This window comes from Gallinula chloropus (genome assembly GCF_964237585.1).
Source record: "Gallinula chloropus genome assembly, chromosome: 11".
Classification (NCBI taxonomy): Eukaryota; Metazoa; Chordata; class Aves; order Gruiformes; family Rallidae; genus Gallinula; species Gallinula chloropus.
This window is the reverse complement of record NC_140096.1, coordinates 2833857-2857485: the sequence shown is the minus strand read 5'-3', so window position 1 is coordinate 2857485 and position 23629 is coordinate 2833857. Positions and strand designations below refer to the sequence as shown.

The window sequence follows — 23629 nt, the reverse complement described above, 5'->3', positions numbered from 1 at the left end:
AAGCATTCTCAGGTAATTTTCTATTTCAGTTCAATGTGGCAGCATGAAAAGGTATTAAAACTCCATTAAAAAAATCAGCATTGTATCTCTATAAAAATTTGCTGTTCATGTGAAGCATATCCAGTGTTCTTCTTATGTTGTTTGTAGCTGAAACTTATGTAGTCCCAAATAGATATGCTGAAAAATCCTCCTCCTAGAGCCCCAAATAATTATCTCTACCAGATGTGCACCCAGAACAACAGAAACTACCAGCAGGTCACTTCTTGTAGGCTATCCTGTCTTTACAGGCTTCAAGATCATCCTGAATTTCTTTACTTCCCAAAACATACTTCACACAGCGTGAGCTGACCAGAGCTATCCATCACTTTTTAACTCAAAGCCAGATAAACCCACCACCACTCAAATCGACGCCGTGATGGGTGTTCCTGTGGAAAGCACCACTGAATCGCTGCAGGCCTTTGGCCAGCCACCCCTCACACGTGCGTCCTGACTCCTCAGGTGCTCGCCTTGTGCATGTTCTCCACTGAATCACAGAATTATCAAGGTTGGAAAAGACCTAAAAGATCATCCAGCCCAACCATTCACCTATTACTACCAGCTCCCACTAAACCATGTCCCTCAGTACAACATCCAGTCTTTCCTTGAACACCCCCAGGGTCGGTGACTCCACCACCTCCCTGGGCAGTGCATTCCAGTGCCTGACTACCCTTTCCGAGAAGGAACCTGGAACCTGTACAGATGCCATTCAGGACAAACATGAAGTATTCCACTGAGCAAAGCTTCTCCTGGCAAAAAACCAGCCTGACTGTGAGTTCGGAACGACCCAGGGCGGATTGCTGAGCTGCTGCAGCAGCTGGCTGGGCTTTATGAGGAAGAAAGGCGAGGCTCCTTGGCCTCTGGTGACACAGGCTCTGTGTTTATCTCTGGGGTGACCTCCAGCATCGCCCCCCCCACCCCAGCATTAGTGAACTATATTTGGAAGCGACTCGTCATCTATGCTTGCTAGAGGTGATAAGGTGCCCAGAACTGATTTAGCCCTTTTGTAAGACGGTGATTCTGATTTAATCTCCCTATTTCCATCCCCCTCAACCTCCTCCCCCCCGCCCCTGGCTTTTCTCCCTTCATCTCCCACCCTGTGACTTCATTCCCCTCAGCTTCACCCTGCCAGGCAGGGCCTTCCCAGAGGGGAGCTGGCTAAGGCGCGGCCAGCCTGCCTGTCACGCTAGGCAGGGCTGCAGCCGACCTCACTAAAGCCTCCCGGGGCACCCCAAGCCCGGCCCGTTAGAGGGATGACAAGGCCCGGCCCTGCCTCAGGCTCCCCCCCCTCACCACCGCCCCACCCGCGCAGCAGCCGCAGCCACTGCGCATGCTCCGAGCCGCACTCGGCGGGGCGGAAGCGCCGCTGTTTCCATCCTCACCGCGCGGCGCTGCGCATGTGCGAAGGGCGGGGGAGGAGAGGGCGCGGCGCCGAGCCGCGGGTACTGCGCATGCTCGGGGGTTTGAATTGCGGGGCGGTTGGAGCCGGGCTGGAGGTGGGTGAGTGCGGTGGCGGCTGGGGGAGGGGGTTCGCGGGCGGGGTCTCCCCTCGGGGCCGGAGCGCTCTGTGGGGGTGCCCGGGGGGAGCCGCTGAGGGGAGCAGGGGGTGAGTGGCCGCCGGCCTGGGCCGCTCTGAGCTTCCCTGGAGCGGCGGCTCAAGGCGAGAGCCAGAAGCCCAGCGGGCAGGGTGGGTGCTCAGGAGCTGGCGGGGGAAAGCTGGTGTGGAGCTCCCGAGCGGTGTTCTGGGCTCATCAGCATCAGAAGGACACTGAGGTCCTGGAGTGTGTCCAGAGAAGGGCAACCAGGCTGGGGAAGGGGCTGGAGGGCAAATCGTGTGAGGAGCGGCTGAGGGAGCTGGGGGTGTTGAGCCTGGAGAAGAGGAGGCTGAGGGGAGCCCTTCTCCCCACCTCCCCTGCCCTGCCAGGAGGGTGCAGAGAGGTGGGCGATGGTCTCTCCAGCCAGGGGACAGGAGATGGGACAAGGGGCAATGGGCTCAAGCTGCCCCAGGGCAGGGTCAGCTCAGCTGGGAGGGAAAAGTTCTTCCCTGGAAGAGCTGTCAGGGCCTGGAACAGGCTGCCCAGGGAGGGGGCTGAGTCCCTGCCCCTGGGTGTGTTTAACAGATGGGTAGGTGAGGGGCTCAGGGATCTGGTTTAGCCCAGGACAGGGAGGGTTGGACTTGATGAGCTTAAAGGGCTTTTCCAACCCTGCGATTCTGTGAGGTACCTGAGGGCTGATAGCTCCAGTTGCTTCCTGAACTGATGTGCTGAGGTGATTCAAGGTGTAGCAAGCAAAATTCCAGAGTGTTGGGGGTTTTCTGCAACTCTTACCTGTCAGTCTGTTACCTAAAATCAAGACTCTCAAAGCCTGGAGCTGGTTCAGAGAGGAGATGTTGCTTTATTCAGGTCCAGGTGGGAATCCACAAATCAAGCACACTGTTAGGGATTATCCATCATACATCTACACACCTGAAATCACAAAGTTTTTCCTGTGTTTCCATGCTGATTGCAAAGACTTCACTTGTGTTTACGTAATGATTCACTTGATCAGATGGCTTTCTGTGCCTGCATGCTAACATCTGCTGCATTGCCAAAATGTTTCTGTGCAAGTGTAGGGTCTTCAGTGGTCATTTGGGGAGAGAAGCCCTTACTCAAGTTGTTCTCTTGAGGCATTGTGTCATCTAAGGACAGTGGGCTCTTTATTCTAGCTTGCCACATTCTTAACGATGAAAGGGGGGATTCTTTGAGAAATCATAAGTCTTTCTTAAGGATAGGGAGGTTTCTTTGCTTCCCTCTCTGACAGGGAAGGACACATCAACTCAAGGCCCTTTTGGACATCAAATTAAAGATGATTAAATGCTTTGTTTTTCTTAAAGGATTAGCTGTCTTCTATAATAATTGTTACTACGTTCGTTAGGCTACCAAGGTACACTGAGGGTCTGCTGTGATGATTGCTACACATACAAGTACTGGCTCAATCTAACCACAGCCTAGTTGCCTTTTCTTAGAAATGCTCATGAATATGTAGAGTTAATCTGTGTCAATATGAGCAATTTGGCTTTAAATGGGCGCCCACATCTGGAGGAGCCATCCATCCCCTGCGTGCCCAGAGCTGCAGTAAAGGATCCCTGCTTCACAGTCACCAAGGCTGGTGAGCTTTGACTCCGGCTTTCCGAGGCATCGGGTTGGCACCCCAGATGGGACCCTCTCTGCTGGGCTGCAGGATCTGGGAAGGAACAGGACTCCCCAGGGATTTCCCGGAGGGACTCCTCGCCCCGCTCGGCTCACTGTGGGAGCAGACCAGCACCATCCTCTGATTTTTAAGGTATTCTTTTAAATTTATTTGAGCTCTTGGTCTGGTGGATACCAGGCTGTATCTGGACCAGCTGAGCAAAAGGGCTTAGCTATATTAGGAGGGTGCTTCAGCATTTTTAGCTCTTGCCTAGAGGAACTGATGGCCTTAGTCTCAGTCAGTTGAGGGAATGCATAGGGAGCATGAAACAGCTAGTACTGGGGGAACAACTGTCAGAAGTATCCAGTGAGAAATGCTGATGTAAGAGGGAAGGGGACCATCTTACAGCATTCAGGAACAGAGGTGCTTATTCAGGATGGAAATTCCTTTTAGAAAGTGGTGTATGAAACCCTCACCAACCACGTTCCAGCTTTTCATAAATGAAAGCAGGATATTTCTTTCTGTTTTGTCAGTTCTTTGTGCCAAACACTGTCTTGCAGGTTTGCTCCTAGTTAGCTGCTCATCAGGTGAGTGGCTTCTCTGTCCTAAGGAACCTGTTTTGGAAGGGGGGTTGGATTGATCTCTTGAGGTCCCTTCCAATCCCTACAATTCCATGATCTGTGGGGGATGTCATCCCACCCTCAAATTCTTGCTCTTTGTCTTTTCCTTGAGACAGTGTGAGACTTTCAGAAGTGAGCCCTTTGTTATGAAAAGAAAAACAGACTTCCTCCTCCATAAGTTGTTTGATATGGTTACCTGACTTAAGTTCTAAGAGCTACTTTCCATGGCTACATATATAGGTGTAATTCTCTGCCTGCATATCAGCAGTGTGTCTGTGAGAGAGTCAGAGAAAGGGAAACAGAGCATACCAGGGACAAGGAAGAAGGTTTGGGACTAGGTAAGGGAATGTCTGGAAATTCAGAATGAAATCAGTGTGGAACTGTGAATGTATTAAAGAAACCACATCACTCTCATTAGCATTGCTGGACAGACAGATGGGAGTTGAGTTATAAATGAGAACGGGAATCAAGAGGCAACTCTGACTAAGGATGGGAGGGAGACAAAGTAGGGAAATCCCTAAGGAAAGTCCTCTGGATTGTGAGATTTTTGCATTGGAGAGATATCAGAGGAAAACTCAGTGGGAGTGTGAGTAAAAAGAAGTTGCTGAGGTATTGCAGTTCATGCTTTTTTTAAGAGAAAGGGGAAATGGGATAAAATTGGCTAGGCTGATCTGTTTGGTTTTTTTCCACCTTCCAAGATGATTTGGGTGGCAGAGGGAGTGTTGGGCTTATGATACCACAGGATCCCTTAGTATTGGATTTAGGAAAAGATAAAAACAGAGAGAAACAACTGAAGAGATGCTGCTCTGCGTGTGAAATAGGGGAACATGGTACACGAAAGGGGCTTCTGGAAGAAAAGGGGGGATTAAATACCAGAACCAGATGAATTAGGATCCCCTCCCTTTTCTTCTAGAGGGAATGTGAATGAGAATATAATGCTCCTAACTGGCTCTAAACTGATTTCCTCTGAGGTTATTGCATTATGTGATGCAGGATCCCTCTAAAACCTGGGGGTTTCTTGAAAATAATTTTTTTTTCCCTTGTAGGACACTGATGTTCTTCAGCCTCTGGAGGCTGATCTGTTTTCTCACCTCCTTATGATGAGGGATTGGAACCCATGTGAGTAGAGCTCTCTGGTTTCAGCTGGGAGCCTGGTAAGATGCAGCACAGACGGAGGTCAAAGACACCAAAGCAGAATCTGCGAGTCCTTGGAAAGAATCAAACAGATCTGTCTGCGTGGAGAAAAGAGGGGAAAGCTGACCCCCCAGAAAGTGAACAGAATGGTCAGTCTCCTCACAGTCAGGAAGATGACAGCAAGGAAGATTCCCTTGAGCATGCTCTGAGCTACTTGGAGAAAGGTAAGAGCAGTTTTAAGGAGCATGGCCAGCAGGTTGAAGGAGGTGATCCTCCCCCTCTACTCTGCCCTGGTCAGGCCCCACCTGGAGTGTTGTGTCCAGTTCTGGGCTCCCTGGGATAAAAAGGACAGGGATCTCCTGGAGAGAGTCCAGTGAAGGGCTATGAAGATGATTAAAGGACTGGAGCATCTGACCTACTAAGAAAGGCTGAATGAACTGGGGCTGTTCAGCCTTGAGAAGAGAAGACTGAGAGGGGATCTGATCAATGTTTATCAATATCTGAAGTGTGGGACACAAGGGGACATGGGCAGCCTCTTCTCAGTGTCTGTGGGGACAGGACAAGGGGCAATGGCTGCAAGTTGGAGCACAGGGAGTTCCACACCAACATGGGGAAGAACTTTTCCCCAGTGAGGGTGAGGGAGCCCTGGGACAGGCTGCCCAGGGGGTGTGGAGTCTCCTTCTCTGGAGAGATTCCAGCCCCGTCTGGACACCGACCTGTGTGACCTGTCCTAGGGACCCTGCTTTGGCAGGGGGTTGGACCCAATGAGCTCTGGAGGTCCCTTCCAACCCCTATAATTCTGTGATTCTGTGAGCTGCCTATGATTTAAAGGAGAATAACTCAGTTCTTAATATTGATGCATTATAACATTGCCATTGCCAGCTGTTTTCCCTCATTAATCCTTAAGCTTTGTAATATTTCTATAGTGTCTTAGAAAGTTTTCCCCTTTCACTATGTAAAGAACTTGACAAAAAGGAATATATGTAGGAACAGTTAAGAGAAGGTTAGAAGAGTTAATTTTCATCTGGGAAGTTATTTCATCCTTGTGTTTATCACCTTTTTTTTTCCTTCCCCTAGTTCAAGGCAAGGTTTCACTGAAAAAGAGCAGTGCTCTGCAGAAACACTTGAGCACTGTGGAAAGCATTGCCCTGGAAAGAGGGTTACCCCCTGAAGCATTTGATGTGTTGCTAAAAGTGGCACTCAGTGGCAAACTTGGTAAGATGTTTATATGCTGCTAACGTCTTTGTGAATGACTCTTTCCCATCAATCAAACCTGATTGAGACAATGTGTTTGTGGTGGCTGTATTGTCAGGTACTTCAGTGTCAATGTAAACTTTCTCCTTCAGTGTAATTGCTGTGTTTGTGCTAAAAATAACCTCAGGTTTTGCTACAGGGGAGTGATACCCTGAAAATGTTATGGCTTGTTAGAAATCATTTTGGAAAGTGTAGTTCACTTATTAATAGTTGAAGGTCTCTTTAAGGCTTGAAAGTATGTCCTTAGCAACCATTGTGTCTTTTCCTCCTTGTAACTGCTCCTGTAGGTTTGTCTTCCCCAAGATCAAAATAACTGAACAAACTGTGTTAGTGAAACTTGCTAAAATTCCTGTCATCCTAACAATCAGTTCAGTGTGTCAGTGCAGCCCTCATCCTGCTTTCTTAGTAATGCTGGCCACCATTTATACTTTTAAATAATTAAATGCTCAATTAAAAAATCCCTCTTCTCTCCTCTCCCTCCAACCCAAGAGCAGCACACAGAATTCCTTCCCCACTCTGCAAGTAGTTTAGTGCTTTTCCTGGTTTTAAATCACTAGCTTATCTCCAGAACACTAAGCTGCTGGTGGTTGGCTGACAGTAACTAGTCTGAAGGAACTGGTTGTGTAATACTACTAGGAATTTGTGTTACCCTTGGTTGTCTTGCAAAGAGTCTAAAAGTTAGTTCAGTACTAACATACCTGATATCCTGTTTTCTTTCTTTATCTTTTAAGTATATATTTATCATTTTGGGGGGTATAGGTAGGTCCCTGCTAGATTCCTGTGTGCTGTTACTTTAAGCTCTGAACCATCTTGTCTGAGGGAATAAGCTCCAAAACCCTGTCAAAGATCCTGGATCATGAGCACCATCTTATTTGAAATTGTTTTCCAGCTATTGCAGTGAATACTCGTATACTGAAGAGCCTGATTCCAGCCTCAGTGATACCAGAAGATTCTGTGGTTTCAGCTGTATCTTGGCTCTGTGTTGACAAATGCTCAGACAACATCCAGGTAACAGTAAATATTTCCTGTACTTAGTGCTTCCTCATGGGAATGATGAGGATGGGCTACTTTCAGGAAGCAAAATCCTGAAGTTTTAATGTATGAGCTTTGATACTGTCATTTAGATGGGCAGACACACCTATTGCTGGAGTGGGATTCCACCTTAAATGTGAGTGGAAATCTGCACCAGTCTTTCTTGCCTTGTACCTCTGAATTTCCCCACCCACATGGCTGTGAAATGTTTCAGTGATGTGATGTGTTCTTCCCCAGTTCAGCAAGGAACCCCTTGGGCTCTGTGTGCCTGGGCTGTGACAATGTGACTTAATAGTAGCAAAACATTTTTTCCTTTAGTGGACTACTCAAAGGTTTACATCATCAAAGTGTAGAATCATTTAGGTTGGAAAAGACCCTTAAGATCACAAACTCCAGCTGTTAACCTAATGCTGCCAAGTCCATGTCCCCAGTCACCAAGGTGACCCCTGAGCCTCCTTTTCTCCAGACTAAAGAACCCTCAGCTGCTCTTCATAAGACTTGTGCTTCAGACCCTTCACCAGCTTTGGGTGTGCTTCAGGACCTCAACATCTGTCTTGTAGTGAGGGGCCCTCAGATCATCTCACACATGAACTGAGCTGGGTGTTCCACTTCAGTGTGGCAGCTGGGGCTCTTGGCAGGTGTTCTTCCACACCTGAGTTATCCCTGTACAGTTCACCTGTAGCTGTCTGGTTGTCCTGGAGAGTAGCATGTGTCTTTAATGGTTGTGTCTCAAGTTGGCTAGGGACAGGCTTGTCTTGCCTTTGCCCATCACTGCTCTAATACAGCTCTTTTCCTGTCTGCAGCTGCTGTTTATAAAATGGTTGATCACAGTGTTTGACTTCATTGATCACAAGGAACAAATTAATGCTCTCTATGGCTGCTTCTTCCTCTTCCTCCAATATGAGAAGATGGTAAGGAGAGCTGCAGAACATATGGGACTGACAAACTAGATGTTTGTGAGCAGTGTGTGTATTAGTGCTGGAATTAGTCTGGAGTGGTGCTTGTTTAGAGACTGTTTTCTGAAGGCTGGGATTTATTTTCTTTCTTCCATTTTGCATTCTGAGACTGCTGGGTAACTTTTGATTCAGTAACTGGGAAGTTCTGTAGGATTATTTTTGTTGCAGTGCTGTGGTGGTTTAAATATGTCCCAGAGAATTGCTGTTCTGCATCCCAAGTGTGTGACATTATGGTCTGTCTAAATTCCCAAGAGGAACTGTGATGATGCAGTGTCTGGGGTTGACTTTGATGTCCCACACTCCTAGGGAGAAACTGACCTGCCTACCTTGACCAAAAAGAGAAGAAAAACCCCACAAGTTAGAGCAATGTTTATTTAAAGGTGATAATTTTACACGTAGCTTAAATGAGAACAACCAGGCAGGAGATCTCTGCAATGACAACTGTAAAATCCAGGTGTGGGAGCACTGAAGTGTTTTAGTTCTGTTCTTATTAAGATGATGGTGGCAGTCAAGTTAGATGTGAAATTGTTAATATTCATTCAGTTTAGGATATTACTAAAAGTTCCCAAACTGACTTTTATTTCACACAAAGTTTTTGATGGTAGTTATCTCTTCATAAAGTTGGATTTAAGTTGCTAAAATAGCATTTCCAGGCATGATGGGCCAATTGGAAAGTGCACCAGAGCTGGTGTGAAACTAATTGAAGACCCTCACAGCTTCATCTGTAGTTAGAAGCTCCAATATAATTAGAGCTTCTAACTCTAATGTAATTAGAGACTCAAAGGTGCCTTTCTTTTTGAAGATGCAATTGTACTTTAACTGCTGCCTCCTGAGAGATCTAGATCAAGCTTCAAACAACAAGATCCAAGCTCACTGAGTAGCTTGGTGGCAATAGGGACTCCTTTGTAGTGTTTCTATAATGTTTCTAAATAAAATGGATGTGTGTGACATGTAAGAACAGCTGCTTGTGAAGGGAAGTGAGGGATGGGCTGTGCTGTGGGGACTGGGCTGTGAGCTGAACGAAATGCTATGGGCTCAGCGTTGCTTTTGGGGTACCCCAGTCAGCACCCCACGTCAGCGGGGTAATTCACTGCTGCTCTCTCTTTGCAGTGCCCCTATGTCTGCCACCTGCTCTACCTGCTGACCAGGAAGGAGAATGGTGAGTCTGTTCAGGTGCACAGGATGCTGTGTGGTTTGGTTTGGTGTTGGGTTTGCTGGCACAGGCTCTTCCACTGGAGCTAATGCAGTGACTGGCCACGTACTGCTCTTCAAGGCAAGAGGCATGAGTGGTGGTAGCTCAACCCTGATTTGTATAATGCTTCCTGAATTGGAAACCTGGCTATCAGCCTAGAAATAAGACTGGCTGGTTCTGCTTGCTTTGCTGTGAGTTTCTGTAGTAAAAGTGATATTGCATTTTTGATTCAATGCCTGCTGCAGTGCTTTTTAAATCCATTATCATCTTTAACTGTATTTCCAGTCAAGCCTTTTCGGGTTAGGAAACTGCTTGACCTCCAATCAAAGATGGTGAGTTTCTTTCAGATCTTGTGGAGTTTGAGCTGTGGTTATGGTGCAGTTTTTAGGACTACTGTCCCTACAGACTGGAGAAGGGTCGGGCTAGACTTGGGATCGTAGGTTACAGTCTTTGTAGCATCAGGGCGCTTGTCTGTCTTGCATGTGCACCCCAATATTCATTTGTCTCTTGTCAGCAGGTGTGCACAAAGTGATATGTTTTATGGCTAGGTCTGGTAACATCTCTGAAGCATGGGGCAGCTTTGTTCATCTAATACCATTTTTAATTTGCTATTCATCTTCCTTCATGGGGAATCAAAAATGACTGAGAAACGTAAGAATATAGAGGATCTTGCTCTGGCCTTTTTTGTAAGGAGAAACTGTAGCTATAACAACATGTTTCTTGGAGCATTTAGACAGCAGTAGACTGTATTTCTGATAGTTTTGATTGCTAAATTCATTTTTTTGGTGAGAAAAGACTACATGAAGTTCCTTTAATCACCTTCCCATAGTATCTCATTGACGGTTTCTGTTCTTCCTTTCACTTTCAATTGTTCAACTATGGTTACTTACTGACCTGTAGTAAACACTGCAGGGGGGTTGGTTCTAGAATACAGTATTCAGTTACTATATAAAAAGCATACTCCACATGCTTTTCCTCTTGCTCTGTTACTTGACAGGGGATGCAGCCTCATTTGCAGGCTCTGCTGTCACTTTACAAACTCTTCTGTCCTGAGCTGGTGACCATAGCCCTTCCTGGGAAAAGAAAGGTAAGAAATTAGATTTTTAACCTGTTTGAAATCAGCACTTAGCACAGTATTTGTACTGAGCTTTCCATTTAAGCTACAGCACATTCTAGTGGTAAAGATCAATCCTACTTGCTTTTTTCACTGAGTAAAATCAGGTCTTGTGAGGATTCTTTGCTCTGGGTACTCTTCAGCACAGTGAGATGATTTGGAATGGCACATCCCTTTATCCTTACAAGGATTACTTTAATCCTCCTTCTGGTACTCTTGCTAGCTTTGCCTTGTTTCACACAACATTAAGTTCTTCAGGAAGCAAACTGCTTTCTTTGCCCCAGGAATTGTCCAATCTGCTGACTTTCTCCAGTACAAATAACAGTGGGAGTCAGAAAGTAACTTCTTGGTTGTAAAGCCTGTGCGATAGGAAAGGGGGGGGAATGTGGTAGCCTGATTGTTTAGAGCCTAAAGGTAACAGCAAAAAATAGGGCTCCACTTTTAGAGATGCTAATCTTGTCTTTGGTTTCACATCCTTAGAGGTGTGTATGCTTAGCCCCTTGACCAAGTAGAATATATGTAGCAGGAACTGAATATATAACAAAATAGCAGCAGGTGATACATAGATTCTGCAACAGGTTTTCTTTTGACCCTTCAGTGGGTTAGACTTAGGGTTTGTTTTGGGTTTTGGGACAGTTTGTATGTAGGCAAGTCGTTTTTCTGCAAGAAATTGTCTTATTTCAACCTTGTGTGCTCACACTGCTTTATAAATCTATACTTCTCATTGTGCAGTCATCTGCTGGAGAATGGACAGCTTTTGGCATGCACACAGGCAAAGGAAATAACTAGTAACTAAACACCAGTCTCTCTTCAGCTGCTTTTATGCACACGCTGTGTTAACTTGTGTAACAAAACTTCCTTACCAAGGTCCAAGCAAGTCCCAAATACTTCTGTGACAGTTTTGCACTTGATGACTGGTATTTAAAGGCTGCAACTGAAGTGACAAAGTGTTTTGTGCAGAAAAGGTCTGGGTTTGTCTTTCTAGTTTTCTTTTTACCTGTAGCTCCTCTATGAATTTGAGAATTTGATGACTCAGAGTTGCTCTGCCGAGCAGGTATCACTGCTGGCTTCAGGAAGAGCAGGTATCACTGCTGGCTTGTGTGTGGATACCTTGGTCAGGTTTTATTTTAATGTGTACTTGAGACTTACTCAGAAGCCTTGGAGATGCCTTTTGAAAAAGGGAACACTGTTTCAGTAGAAAATAAAAGCAGAGCTGTTGAACTACAGTCAGAAGGTAGTGACACTGAGGAATGAGGAGAGTTCTGAGCTGTGGAAATCCAGCTGCTCAGCCTGTTAAGCAGAGGTGACTGTAGGTATCCTGCTGTTTATCAAAACAGCCCCAGCTTTCTGTTGTGTTGTCTTAGCCTGGCTCCTTGCACAGATGTCTGCTTTGTTTTCAGACTTTCTTCAAGAGTGCAGATGGCCCATGGAAAGCAGCAATCAACACAATAAGGCGAAGGAACCAGCAGAACTCTCCAGTGTCCCAGCTACTGCCTTTAGGCACAGCTCAGCTGCCGTCACGGAAAAGGGTAGGTTATGGGCACACAGTACACCCTAGAAGGTGCCAAACAGCTGTTTTCATTGTGAATATTGGCAAATAGTTGGAGTCAGGTTTTATTTCAGCACTGGGAAGGGTGCAGTAGCTATACAGAAACACAGCATTCCCATCATAATGAAAACCTGGATACTTTTTTTTCCAAACCAGGGCCTTTATGGGAATATCAGTCACAAGTGCACTTGATTGCAATGGAAGCTAAGTCATTGGTGTTGATTTGTGTTTCTTTCCCACAGAAATGGAATAACCAGTTGACTCTACCTGCAACCAGTGCAAACCTATCTTTTTTAAAAAAGGATGGGGAAAATTGTGACTTGTACAGTACAAATGAGACTTTTCCAGTAGAGCAGCTGCAGAGCTTTCCTCAGCTCCTGGAAAACATCCATCGTCTAGAGGTGAGTTTCAGGAAGGTCTTAGTAAGCTCACTGAGAGGTCAAAGGATATTTCTCTATGCCCTGTTTATATGTGAATAGGTCTGACAGACCATCTAGCCCCACCTGAGGGTGATGAATGAGCCCTGGAGATGCTCTTGTTGCTGGCAGAAGGATCAGACACTCATGAACTGTGGTTCTCTAGCAATTGGCTGATATAAATACTGAATAATTCTTTCTTGATTTCCTCTGCAGTTTCCTTCCCAGATGGGTTCAGTGCTAGCAAACCCTTTATTGCTTCACTACATGAATTTTGCCAAAGATGAATGTGTTGATCTGAGGCTCTACTATTGGATGAGCCAGGCTCTTCAGGAAGGTAGGAACTTCACCTTGCCATTGTTTGGTACCAGCTAAAGAGTGTCAGAGGCTTTTTATCATTCAGATTTATAGTTATCACATAGCATTAAAAGAACTGCTGAAGGAGAACTGAGTTCTGTTTCTGACTCTGTTTTTTCTTGCTGTGCTCATACTAAAACACTGCATTGCCTCATGTTATAGAATGTGCCTGGTATGTGACTGATAAAGAACAACATGAAGAATTCAAGGAATTCCTGGAAACAATTTACAAGTCAGAGTGCCTCTTGCAGGTAAGTGACTGTGTGATGGAAGCCAAAGGTTTCACAGTGTTCTCCCTTAAAGTATTTTTCATGCTTACCTGTTTCCTGTAGTATCTTTGAGAAGCAGGAGTGCCTCAAATAATAACAATATATTCCTATAGAGAGTCGACATTGTGGAGCTGGATATTGTGTAAAACAGCAATTTTATCTGTGATTTTAGGTGTGTGTAATGTAAATTAATATATATATGTTAATTTTATTTCCATAATTGTTCCTCTGAGAGGGAAGTATCATCCCACACAAAAAGTGTACCTGATGAAAACACTAGAAGCATGGAGAGTTGGTTTTTTTGCTTACTAAGGGTTAGATACCTAAATTTGCAAAGTTTAATGGGAGCTAAGAGATTTAAATACTTTGGAAGATGAAGGCACTGAGATTTATATGGCCAATTAAAGATTTAAGTTCCTAACTTTAGGTGCAGAAGTAATAACAGTTAAGGTATTTTTACAACTTTACAGGTATTTAATCTATTTAACAAAATGTTCAGTAATGTATGGTCAATCAAGCCCCAAGGATGATTTATCCTTGTGAATTTTAAGCACTGTAAATTAATTTGTGCTTTCTTGGTTATTTGTCTGAGTTGTTTGGGTATTTTACCAAGAAGAAAAGTACCTCCTTAAAAGCAGATTTGCTTTCTGGTAGCAAGGATATGTCCTGTGAATTTGTCAAACTTACTGTCATCTGACATCTTCAGATACACCAGCTTTCATCTGGTGGGGTAATATATCAGGAAAAAAAACAAAGGGGAAACTGTAGCCACTGGTCTCAAAGATTGCATGGACAGGGTTTTACTCCTTGAAGTAATAAGTGACCTTGCTCTCTCTCTGCATGTTTCCTTCAGTGAATGCACATGGTGCAGTTCAGCTGCTTTAGGGATTATTCAGCTCTTCACATAGACCTTGGTGGTTATCTTCCTGCAGGACAGAACTTGTGAATGGTATTAAGAATGTCCTGGTGAATTGTATGGCAGGAAGGGAGGTGGGGGCCTCTTGTTCTCCAGGGTGAAGTGAGCATGGCAAGGTGCAGGCATGAGATGAGTTTTAGTGTGTTCACCTTCTGCTTTGTAGGATGGGTTTCCTTCCTGTGAAGAGTTCCTGTATAAGAACCTTCCTCTCTGGGATGGCTTCTCCTGCCAATCACAAATCCTCAGGCTTTTGACTTGGATCCCCCTCAGCAGCTTCTCTGGTACGTGTTGCAGATCCTTTTGGGTGAGGCTGGACAGTGTCTGATCTTGGGGGACAGAATTTGGGCACAGATGATATACTGCCTGCTTAATTGTTTCAGAAATGAAGTCACATCTCTGTGATCCCCTGGCACAGCTCTTCTTCACATCATCTGTTTACTTTAAGGTAACTTGAGTGAGTATAGTGGCAGTTTATTTCTACTTGATTGTTACCTGCTCTTGTCAGGAGTAAAAGTCTGAGGGACAGTACAGGGGACTGCTTCTGGGGAAGTCTGCCCAAAAGAAGGTGGAATATTGTTGTGTTTTCACCCAGTTAACACAACCACACAGCCCTTCATTCACACCCCCCCTCCCAGTGGGATGGGGAGAGTCTCAACAATTAAAGTAAAACTGGTGAGTTGACATAAAGACACTGGAATAGGGTGGAAAAGGAAGATAATACACAAAACAAGTGAACACCCCAATTTCTTCCAACCCAAAGCTGTTGCTCAGCAAGTTCCTGAGCTGCTCCACCTCCTGGCTAAGCTCCCCAATTCCTTACAGAGCATGATGTCATATGGTAGGGAGTATCCCTTTGGCCAGTTTCAGTCAGCCCTTCTGTCCATGCCTCCTCCCAGCTTCTTGGGCACCCCCTCTTCTCATTAGCAGGGCAGCATGAGAAGCTGGCAATGACTGAAAACATTGTTATGTATTAATAACATTGTTAGTGTGTCTATCAACATTATCATCCTGAATCCAAAGCAGAAACTCCATCCCTACTGAAACCAGGACAAATACATGCTTACAGTGTAACTTCTTTGGGAATTTTAGGGCCTTTAAGATACTTTATTTTTTGACTGGAAATACAAAGAACTGATAGTACACAAGACAATAGTTGGTTTGTCTTACTGTGATTTTTCACTCCCATTATTCCTGGAGAGTGTTTCAAATGCTTTGCAACAGAGACACTGGCTTCAAGGGGGTGTGCAGTTATCTCTACTGCTGTTCCTGGTCCTGAGAAACTCTTGATATCTGTCCTTATGTGTGTGCATTCTCATGGCACTTTTTGTTTAGCATTATTCACTTCTGTAAACTTGCTTCAACCTGTTTTCTTCTTGCCTCTTGCAGTGCAGTGTCCTTGAGAGCCTGAAGGAGCTCTTACAGAACTGGTTGATTTGCCACGCGGCTCAGCTGGATTCAGAGAGTGAAGCCTCTCAAGCTCCTTCCTTGTAAGTTTGTTTGAAATAAAAGCAGTACAGCATCCTGTATGCTCTTCACTGGTGTATTTATATGTCCTAGCCCTACTATTGAGCCCTGCTACCCAGGTTCAGATCAGATGTTAGAGAAAAGCTTTTCCCTGAAAGAGTTGTGGGGCTGTGGCACAGGCTGCCCAGGGAGGGGCTAAGTCCCTGCCCCTGGGTGTGTTTAACAGATGGGTACTCAGGGATATGGTTTAGCACAGAACAGGAACTTGATCTTAAAGGTCTTTTCCAACCTTGTGATCCTGTGATAAAGAACTAGAAGGTTAGTAATGCTGGCCTGCTTCTGCCATTTTGTAAGCTACCTCATCAATCCTGTTCTTTTTCTTTCTTGAAAAGTATTTCTATTGACACTGAAAACAGAAGTGTCCAGAAGATCATAGAATGGTCTGAGTTGGAAGGGACCCCAAGGATCACAGGGTTCCAACCCCCTGCCACAGGACCTATACAAGGTTGCCCAGGGCCCCATCCACCCTGGCCTTGAACACCCTCAGGGACGGGGCATCCACCCCCTCTCTGGGCAGCCTGTTCCAGCCCCTCACCACTCTCCCTGTAAAGAACTTCCCCCTAATATCTCATCTAAACCTTCCCTCCTTCAGTTTCACTCCATCCCTCTGATACTGCATTGGACAGATGTGTGCTGCTGAGTGCTGGGAGGGGCAGAAGGATGAACTTCAACTCCTTTGTTACCACTCTTCCTTCTTGCCCTTGGCAGAGAGGGGTCTGTACTGATGCTGTGTTGTCACTGCTGCAGGAACACCACGCTTTCTGGACACGTGAACATGGTGGCTGAGCTGGTCGACTTTGCTGGATGGATGTCTACTGCTGCATTGCATTTGGAGAACAATTCCTCCCTCTTAATGTACTTCATCCTGGATTTCTATGAGACAGTACGTATGCCCTTCCTTTTGCCTTTCAAAATCCCAGTACTCTAAAACTGTTTGTGTTTAAGCCAGAGGATGAAAATACCTTCCTCATTAGAGCTTACAGAACTCTGTGATTAATCACAAGAATGTTCCAAATGCTGGGTAGATCTACAGGCCACTGCTGCTGTTTGCATCCATGGCAGAACTAAATGTGCTGTCAGAAAGTGGCTGCTCTCAGGTCAGATGAACTGTGAGAGGGAAAGTGACAATATGGCATAACGTGCTTTTATTAATCATAGAAGGGTTTGGGTTGGGAGAGTCCTCAAAGATAATCTAGTTCCAACCTCCTGCCATGGGCAGGGACACCGTCTCTAGACCAGGTTGCCCAAAGCTCCATCCAACCTGGCCTTGGGAATGGGGCTTCCAGGGAGGGGAATCCACAACTTCTGTGGGCACCCTGTTCTAGTGTCTCACCACCCTCACAGAGAAGATTTTTTCCCTAATATCTAATCTACATCTCTCCACCTTTACCTTAAGGCCACCCCCTCCCTTGTCCTATCACTACACATGCTGGTAAAGAGTCCCTCTCCAGCTTTCCTGTAGGCCCCTCCAGGTACTGTAAGGTCTCCCCAGAGCCTTCTCTTCTCCAGGCTGAACAACCCCCAACTCCCTCAGCCTGCCTTCATAGCAGAGGTGCTCCAGCCCTGATTGTCTTATGACAATCATCTCAATGCTAATTTATAGAAAAGAATAATGTTCAGTTCAATTTCCACAAATGTATTCTGACTTTTTTCCTTAAATATTTCCTAAGACATGATTTTCTTTCCACAGTTTGCCTAATAGACAAACTAGGCAGCATGATATGGGCTGAAGCCTGTGCTCCAGCTTCCTCACATCCTATCTGAAGATGTGCTTACTGCTGGTGTTGCTGCTCCTACAATTCAGATAAAATTGAGGTGTTAAACAATACTTGTGGCATCTACTTGTAACTAATGTGTCCATTAAATGCACAAAACTTATGTGAAACACTTGCATAGGATTTTTATGGGAATATCCAGGCAATCGTGCCCCATAGGAGCATGGATATGTGGAATCATGTTTTGATATATAATTACTGGTGGTCTAGTAAACAACTAGGATCTGAATTTCTTCTTGATGCTTTGCTTATGTATTCAGAACTCTAGAGATTTCTAAAATCATGTAGCTGAGAGTCTAGATTTCTGAAAATACCATTAATTCAATTACATACACATCTGCCTACACCTTACATAGTAGAGCTGGAGTGAGGGCAAGAGGAAAGGTGGAGATCTGGCAAGATCACAGAACCACAGAACATTAGGAGTTGGAAGGGACCTCAAAAGCTCATCTAGTCCAGCCCCCAGCCAGAGTAGGGTCACCCAGACTAAATCCCACAGGAACACATCCAGGTGGGGTTTGAATGTCTCCAGAGAAGGAGATTCCACAGCCTCTCTGGGCAGCCTGTCCCAGGGATCTTTAGTGATGAGATTAAGTGAAGGAGTAAGCAAGTAACTGTGTCAAAATACATATACTTAAATAGTTGGAGAGACTGAGAGAAGGAAATGGAGTTGTTTCACCTTGGCCTTCCATTCTGAGTGAAGTTGCTGGAGCTGACTGGGATGTGGTGTCAGGCTCCCTTGCTCATGGGTGCTTCAGGGTAATAACCTGCCTGGCTCTGCTGCGTTCCTGCAGGTGTGTGACATGTACCTGAGCTACAATCTGCCCTTGTTGATACTGCCTCCTGCTGGAGTGTTCTACCCAGCTCTTCTCAGCATTGATTCTGTCAACTTGAATCAGCTCTGCCGCATTATGTACAGGTACTACAAATGGTGTGGGCTGTAGGGGCTCCTTGTCTTCTCTTTAAGTCTCTCAGAGGTGAAACTACTGTGGTGTAAAATCAGAAGGCTTCTCTTTCTCACCATGCAAGGCAAAGGTGAAAGTTCCAGCTGTGCCCAGCTTTTGTGATACAGGGTTTTGTAACTGCAGCTCCCACTCTTTTCAGTCAGTTAGCCAAAACAGCAGGAGTCTGACCTCTTTCCCAGCATTACTTCCATACCTTTTATCCATGGAGGAAGGAGTCTCCACATTGTTTTGAGAGAGCTTCAGTCAGCCAGCTGGAACAGCTAGTGACTACCTCTCCAGCTTCATTCCTGTGCTTTATCCACTAGAATTGAGCTTACAGAGTCTGTAACGTGCTGAGCAGGAAGCACATCTGCCACCTCCACTCTCTGTGGGAGTCTGGGCCTGCCTTGTGCTGCTTGCAGGTCCCACTCAGCTCCCTCTCCGCAGGGTCCAGCGGCGTGGCTGCCGCTCTCGGCCTCGTTAGTTCCAGGGGCTGCATCTGAGAAGAGCAGGGAGCTGCTGACAGCTGGCACGGGGCTCTCTGTGTGTGGCTTCTTCCCTGAGTGGTCTGCAGGGTAATTAACGTGACAGGATGGTCACTGGGAGATGAGAGGAGCCAGTGCTCGTTATCTAGAGCGACTGTCAAGTCGCATTACTTCCAGTGGCTTCTGCTCCCCTGCTTGGTGAATGGAAATCTACCTCCTGAAAAACACACTGCATCTGTCTGAGGGCTTGGAGGCTGTCAGTTCTTGCCTATTGCCTTTCTGAGGGTGGCTGTCCCAGGCAAACTGGTCATGCCTTAAAGAATTAGGAGATGATTGGGTGTCCTCCTGCTCTGCTTGGGAAGTGGGGGGGTCTATGCCAAGAGAGAAAACCCCTTAGAGTTCTCTTTCATCTGCCTCAACAATAGGACTCGATGATCTCTTGTGGATGAAATAAGCTTGCTTAATATGTTCCTACAGCATTTCAAACCCAGTAGGTAGTAAATATTTACAGGCACCCCTGACTTTCTCTTTTGCTTTTGTTTGGTTTGGTTTTTTCAGGTATCGAGCCAACTTGGTGGCAGCAAAAGAAAATGAGCAGAGTAAAAAGGTATTGTAGGCAAATGTGCTGTGTGCTGGAACTGACCAGAGCAAGGAGTGGGGTTGAGTGGAGGGGAGGTGCTCTGATGGCCATCCTCTTTAAGGAGCACACAACTGCTTTGAGACTGCTGATTATTGAATTCTCTTGTCCCTCAGAAAATCCTGCCGTTCAAGTTCAGTGGCAAGACCTACCAAGTGTACAACCAGTACCTGACAGCTATAGTGGGCTGTCTGTGGACATCCAATGTGTTCCAGAAGGATACTCATCCTCAGGGTCTTGTTATGGATGATGAGCTGTTGAAGATGACTGCAGTGCAGGAATTTAAGAAGAGCTTTAACATTGTCTACCACCCAGCCCTGATGGGCTTCGCTCTCAACTTCATGAAGCAGGTAGTGGTGTAGGCCAACACTTGGGCCTTTGCCCACACTGGGTGTTCTGTTTTGATGGTTTCTCCAGAGAAATGACTTGCAAGCTGAGCTTTCAGAAGCTGGCATTGCAGCATGTGTTTGTGGTGGTGTTCTGGGATGTGTGTGCTGCTCTGGGAAATCAGGCTTTAGAGACTTCCACAGGCTGCACCAAGATGCCATTTGATGGGGAAGGAATGCTGGCAGGCTGAAGGCTGGTGTGGTAGGTGTAGCTCCTGGAATAAAGCAAGAGAGACCTTAGCTTAAAGTTGAAGCAAAGAATGCTGGCTGAGAATGCTTCAGACTTGCCTATGTTTGTGTATTCCTTGTCCTGAATCTAGGTAGCTTGTCTCTTACTGGTGATTAAACCCAAACTTTAAATTTGCCAGAGGAGACTATTTTATTGTTGCAATATACAGCTTCTCCTTGGTGTGTCTCTTGCTGCAGCAGGCTTAATCTTTCATGTATTTTGTCTAGATCCTTTCTGTTCTTACACTTCCTGATTCTTCTTTGTAGTTTCTGCAAGTAAAAAAAAAAAACAAACCCAACCCAAAACCCCAACAATAAACCATCTTTCTGGTGGGGACTCTTTGCATCTTCCTACTGTGGAACCAAGATAGGGATTTTTGCTCAGATGAGTCTCAAGACAGGAAAGAGATGTAGCTGCAGTGCCTTCTTTTCTTCAACGCTTGAGTGCTGAGCACCAGAGGGCACTGCTGGGCAGCACACTCAGGGCAAACGAGGAATAATGGCAGTAGGTTCTCTCCTCTTGCCCTTTCTCGTTGGGAGTTGCCTGTAATGTTCCCAAGGGGCAGCTGTTGTACTGTACAGAGGCAGTAGTGGTTAAAGACAGCTATCAGTATTCTCCATGGCCATCCAGAAATGCTGCAGAATAAGGCAAGAGGGTCTCTGTGTGACCTTGCTGCTTGTGGACATGGTGTGATGCTGGAAGCCCATTCTGAAGCATGATTAAAAAAAAAATAATCTGAATTTCTTTGCACACCTGTAATTCCTGATTTAGGAGAAAACTTGATATACTTTTATCTGACCTGATCCTGGTTTTATTTCCTTTTTAAGGCTTGGCCAGATGATATGATCTTCGACTTCAGCTTAATTAAGGTAAGATTTCCTGGTTTAGTGAAGTGAAAACAGGCACTTTTCAGCAGCTCTGTGGGAGAAGATGAGGTGATAATACTCATCAACTCCAGGAATGCTCTATAGAAATTCTGAAAGGAGAAAATTCCAGCTGTAGACTTTGGCTCAGTCTCTAAGCAGGACCAAACATGAGGACATCAACATCTGAACTTGTGCATCTAGTCATCTGTGGGTCTGAGATTGAATGTATTTCCTCCATGAGCTGGTGCAGTGTCAGGATAAAGATGTTTATTGCTCTCTGCAGACTCTGGAGAAAGTTTATTTTTGATGCACTTGAGGCAGAATTTCTATTATCAGTGAACTTCAGTGTTACACTTCTGAGATGAATGTGTAGCTTGCTTAGAGCTTGAACAGGGATCCTCCACTGAGCAAGTACAGTGACAATTTGTTTCCTTCCCTATCCCATAGTGTACTTCAAACTTGATCTGGAGGAACCACCATTAGTGATGGGAGTCAGGCTTTAATGCCCAGCTTGGGTTCCTGACATCTTTGCTGTAGATCAAATAGGCTTTGCTCCTTTTAGAACTGGGATTATAGAAACATCTTCAAGATTAAAAAGGAAAATTAATGGTTTGTCATGCTCAAGCTAAGGATGTGTAATAAATAAGTGAAAAGCTTGGGCATTTGGGAACAGGAGGGGATCCTGTATATCTGTGTAGATCTACAGGTGACCCTGTAGCTCCAGGCCTGGAGGTTGGTGTCCCTGCCTGTGGCAGGGGGGTTAGAACTCTGTGATCCTTGGGATCCCTTCCAACCCAGCCCATCCTATGATTCTATGATCTGTGGGTGTTTACAGACCAGGATGGATGTTGTCAGTATTTGAGGTGATACTTGTGGACCATTTCAGACCTAAGAAGGGGCCAAAGCTGTATCCTGCACACCTGACTGTTCTTTCTGCTCTCACAGGGGAAGAGGTGGAACTGGTATCTGGAATATCTCTATGCACAAGGCTTAACTGGCCTGAAGGACTTAATTGAAAGCAGCATCAGCCGTGTCTCCCAGACCTCTCAGAACAAAGCAGAGGGTGTGCAGGTGTGACCCTGGGACTCACTGGAGCCTTTTTATCACCTGGAACAGGCAAACAGGATGGAACAGGCTGTGTCACTAGTTCCTTCTTCCTTATAGGAAAGAAACAGTAATTCCCCTTGTCTGCATTTTTGTACTGACCTATTGCAGGAAAGTGGAGCCATGGAGGGAGTGCTTAGGCTGGCTTGGTGTGCTGACACTGAGCCCCTTCTTCTCTCTGCTGGACTTCTCTGGCCTGAACCTATTGAGCTTATGTGCATCATCCATGTTCTTGACACTTTAACAGAGGCAAAGTGAGAATCCACTGGAGGATTTTCCCTCTCAAACCTCCTGAGGAGTGCTGCTTCATGTAGAGGTGGTGCTGATCCCTGTCCTGCTTTGCCTTCCTTGACAAGAAATAATGAGAAACAATTTAATTGGCACTTCAGGGGTCCAGTATATGCACTGGATTGGAGCACTCGGGGTTTCCTGGCTTCCTGTTGTACCATGTATGTACTGGGTTTCACCAGGCTGGGCAGACTGAGCTCTCAGAACTTCATTTCCATTGTGAAGCTTCCAGAAGAGACTCTGCCAGCATCAGCTGTGATATCCTAATGCAGCTGGGAAGCTGTGCTCAGCTCATGATTGGAGCACTTGGAACAATGTTCCCACCAGCTCACCACTTAAGTGCAAAAGTAGCTTTCCATCCTGTGTTTTTAGCTCTGTGCCTCTTACATGTACATATTTAAATGTACAATATACAACTTCTATTCTGTCAAAGGTTTCCAATGTCACTTTGAAAGAACTTTTATTATACAGTGTCCAATCTCCTGTCATGTCACTTTAACACTGAGTAGCACCTCTCTGATTGGAGTGAGCTTTATTTCACTGCTGTAAACCAAGGCTGTAACCACCTGAAAAGATGGGTCAGAGGAAACTGAATTGTGGGTCTGTACTTTGATCTACTGAAGGAATCAGTCCTGAGAGGGACTCCAGAGCCTCTGAGGATGTGTGGTTTCTTCATCCTTTCAAAAACCAGCCTGGCTTTAGGTTGAGTACCATACTTCTCAGCCCAAATGTTATGTGCATATCTGTATTCTGTCCTGAGAATAGGAAAATCTTTCACTGAAGACTTTCAGAGATCTGCTCAGACTTGAGTATTGTCCTTTCTCAGTGGCTGTGTTTATTCCAGCCAGTAGAAATGCTGCTTGCTAATTTGTCAAGAGAAACAGATCTTCAAAAGCCCTGACTGTATTTGTTCAACAGGGGAAATTCCATAAATTAGAAATTCCTCCTAGTGGGTATGTTTCATGATGTGCCCCTAACATAGAACCAGTTATCTCCTTTAAGACTGGTACTGTTGGTTTTAGACCAGCTCAGCTTCTTGGCTGAGCTTCCCAAGGCCACTGGCTAATTCTTATCATAGTGTTGCCTGTTGTTTGACTCATTTTAATGAGTTCAGCTAGGGATCTGAGCAGGATAGCTCTGTAGCTGTTTTTCTAATTCTTCTGTGAAGCCACCTCCAGAAGGGGAATGGGAATGCTGGTGTCTGTGCTGGAAAGCCTCTGCTGCATTCCTTACTACCAACAACATGATCCTCAGCTTTGTCCTTACACCATAGAGTTGCCTTAAGGTGCTGACCAGCCCTGTGTTGCTGCACTGGGGTTCTGTGTAGGAGCAGGGCTGGAGGGACTGGCAGCCCTAGGGAAGTGTGAGGTGAAGATGT

General features: G+C 45.6%; 1 protein-coding gene across 1 annotated transcript; it reads left to right on the top strand.

Moving 5' to 3' along the window:
- Window positions 1-4983: 4983 nt before the first annotated feature.
- On the top strand, window positions 4984-21936 carry CENPI (centromere protein I; the record flags this gene model as incomplete). The annotated part of the gene is given in 21 exon segments (XM_084269360.1): window positions 4984-5182; window positions 6036-6173; window positions 7102-7220; window positions 8048-8155; window positions 9311-9359; window positions 9678-9724; window positions 10390-10479; window positions 11907-12035; window positions 12298-12456; window positions 12688-12808; window positions 12991-13079; window positions 14177-14294; window positions 14394-14458; window positions 15400-15500; window positions 16248-16271; window positions 16273-16420; window positions 18107-18231; window positions 19300-19348; window positions 19495-19728; window positions 20821-20862; window positions 21805-21936. Coding segments are annotated over 21 exon segments (2286 nt in total).
- Between the last annotated feature and the right edge of the window lie 1693 nt (window positions 21937-23629).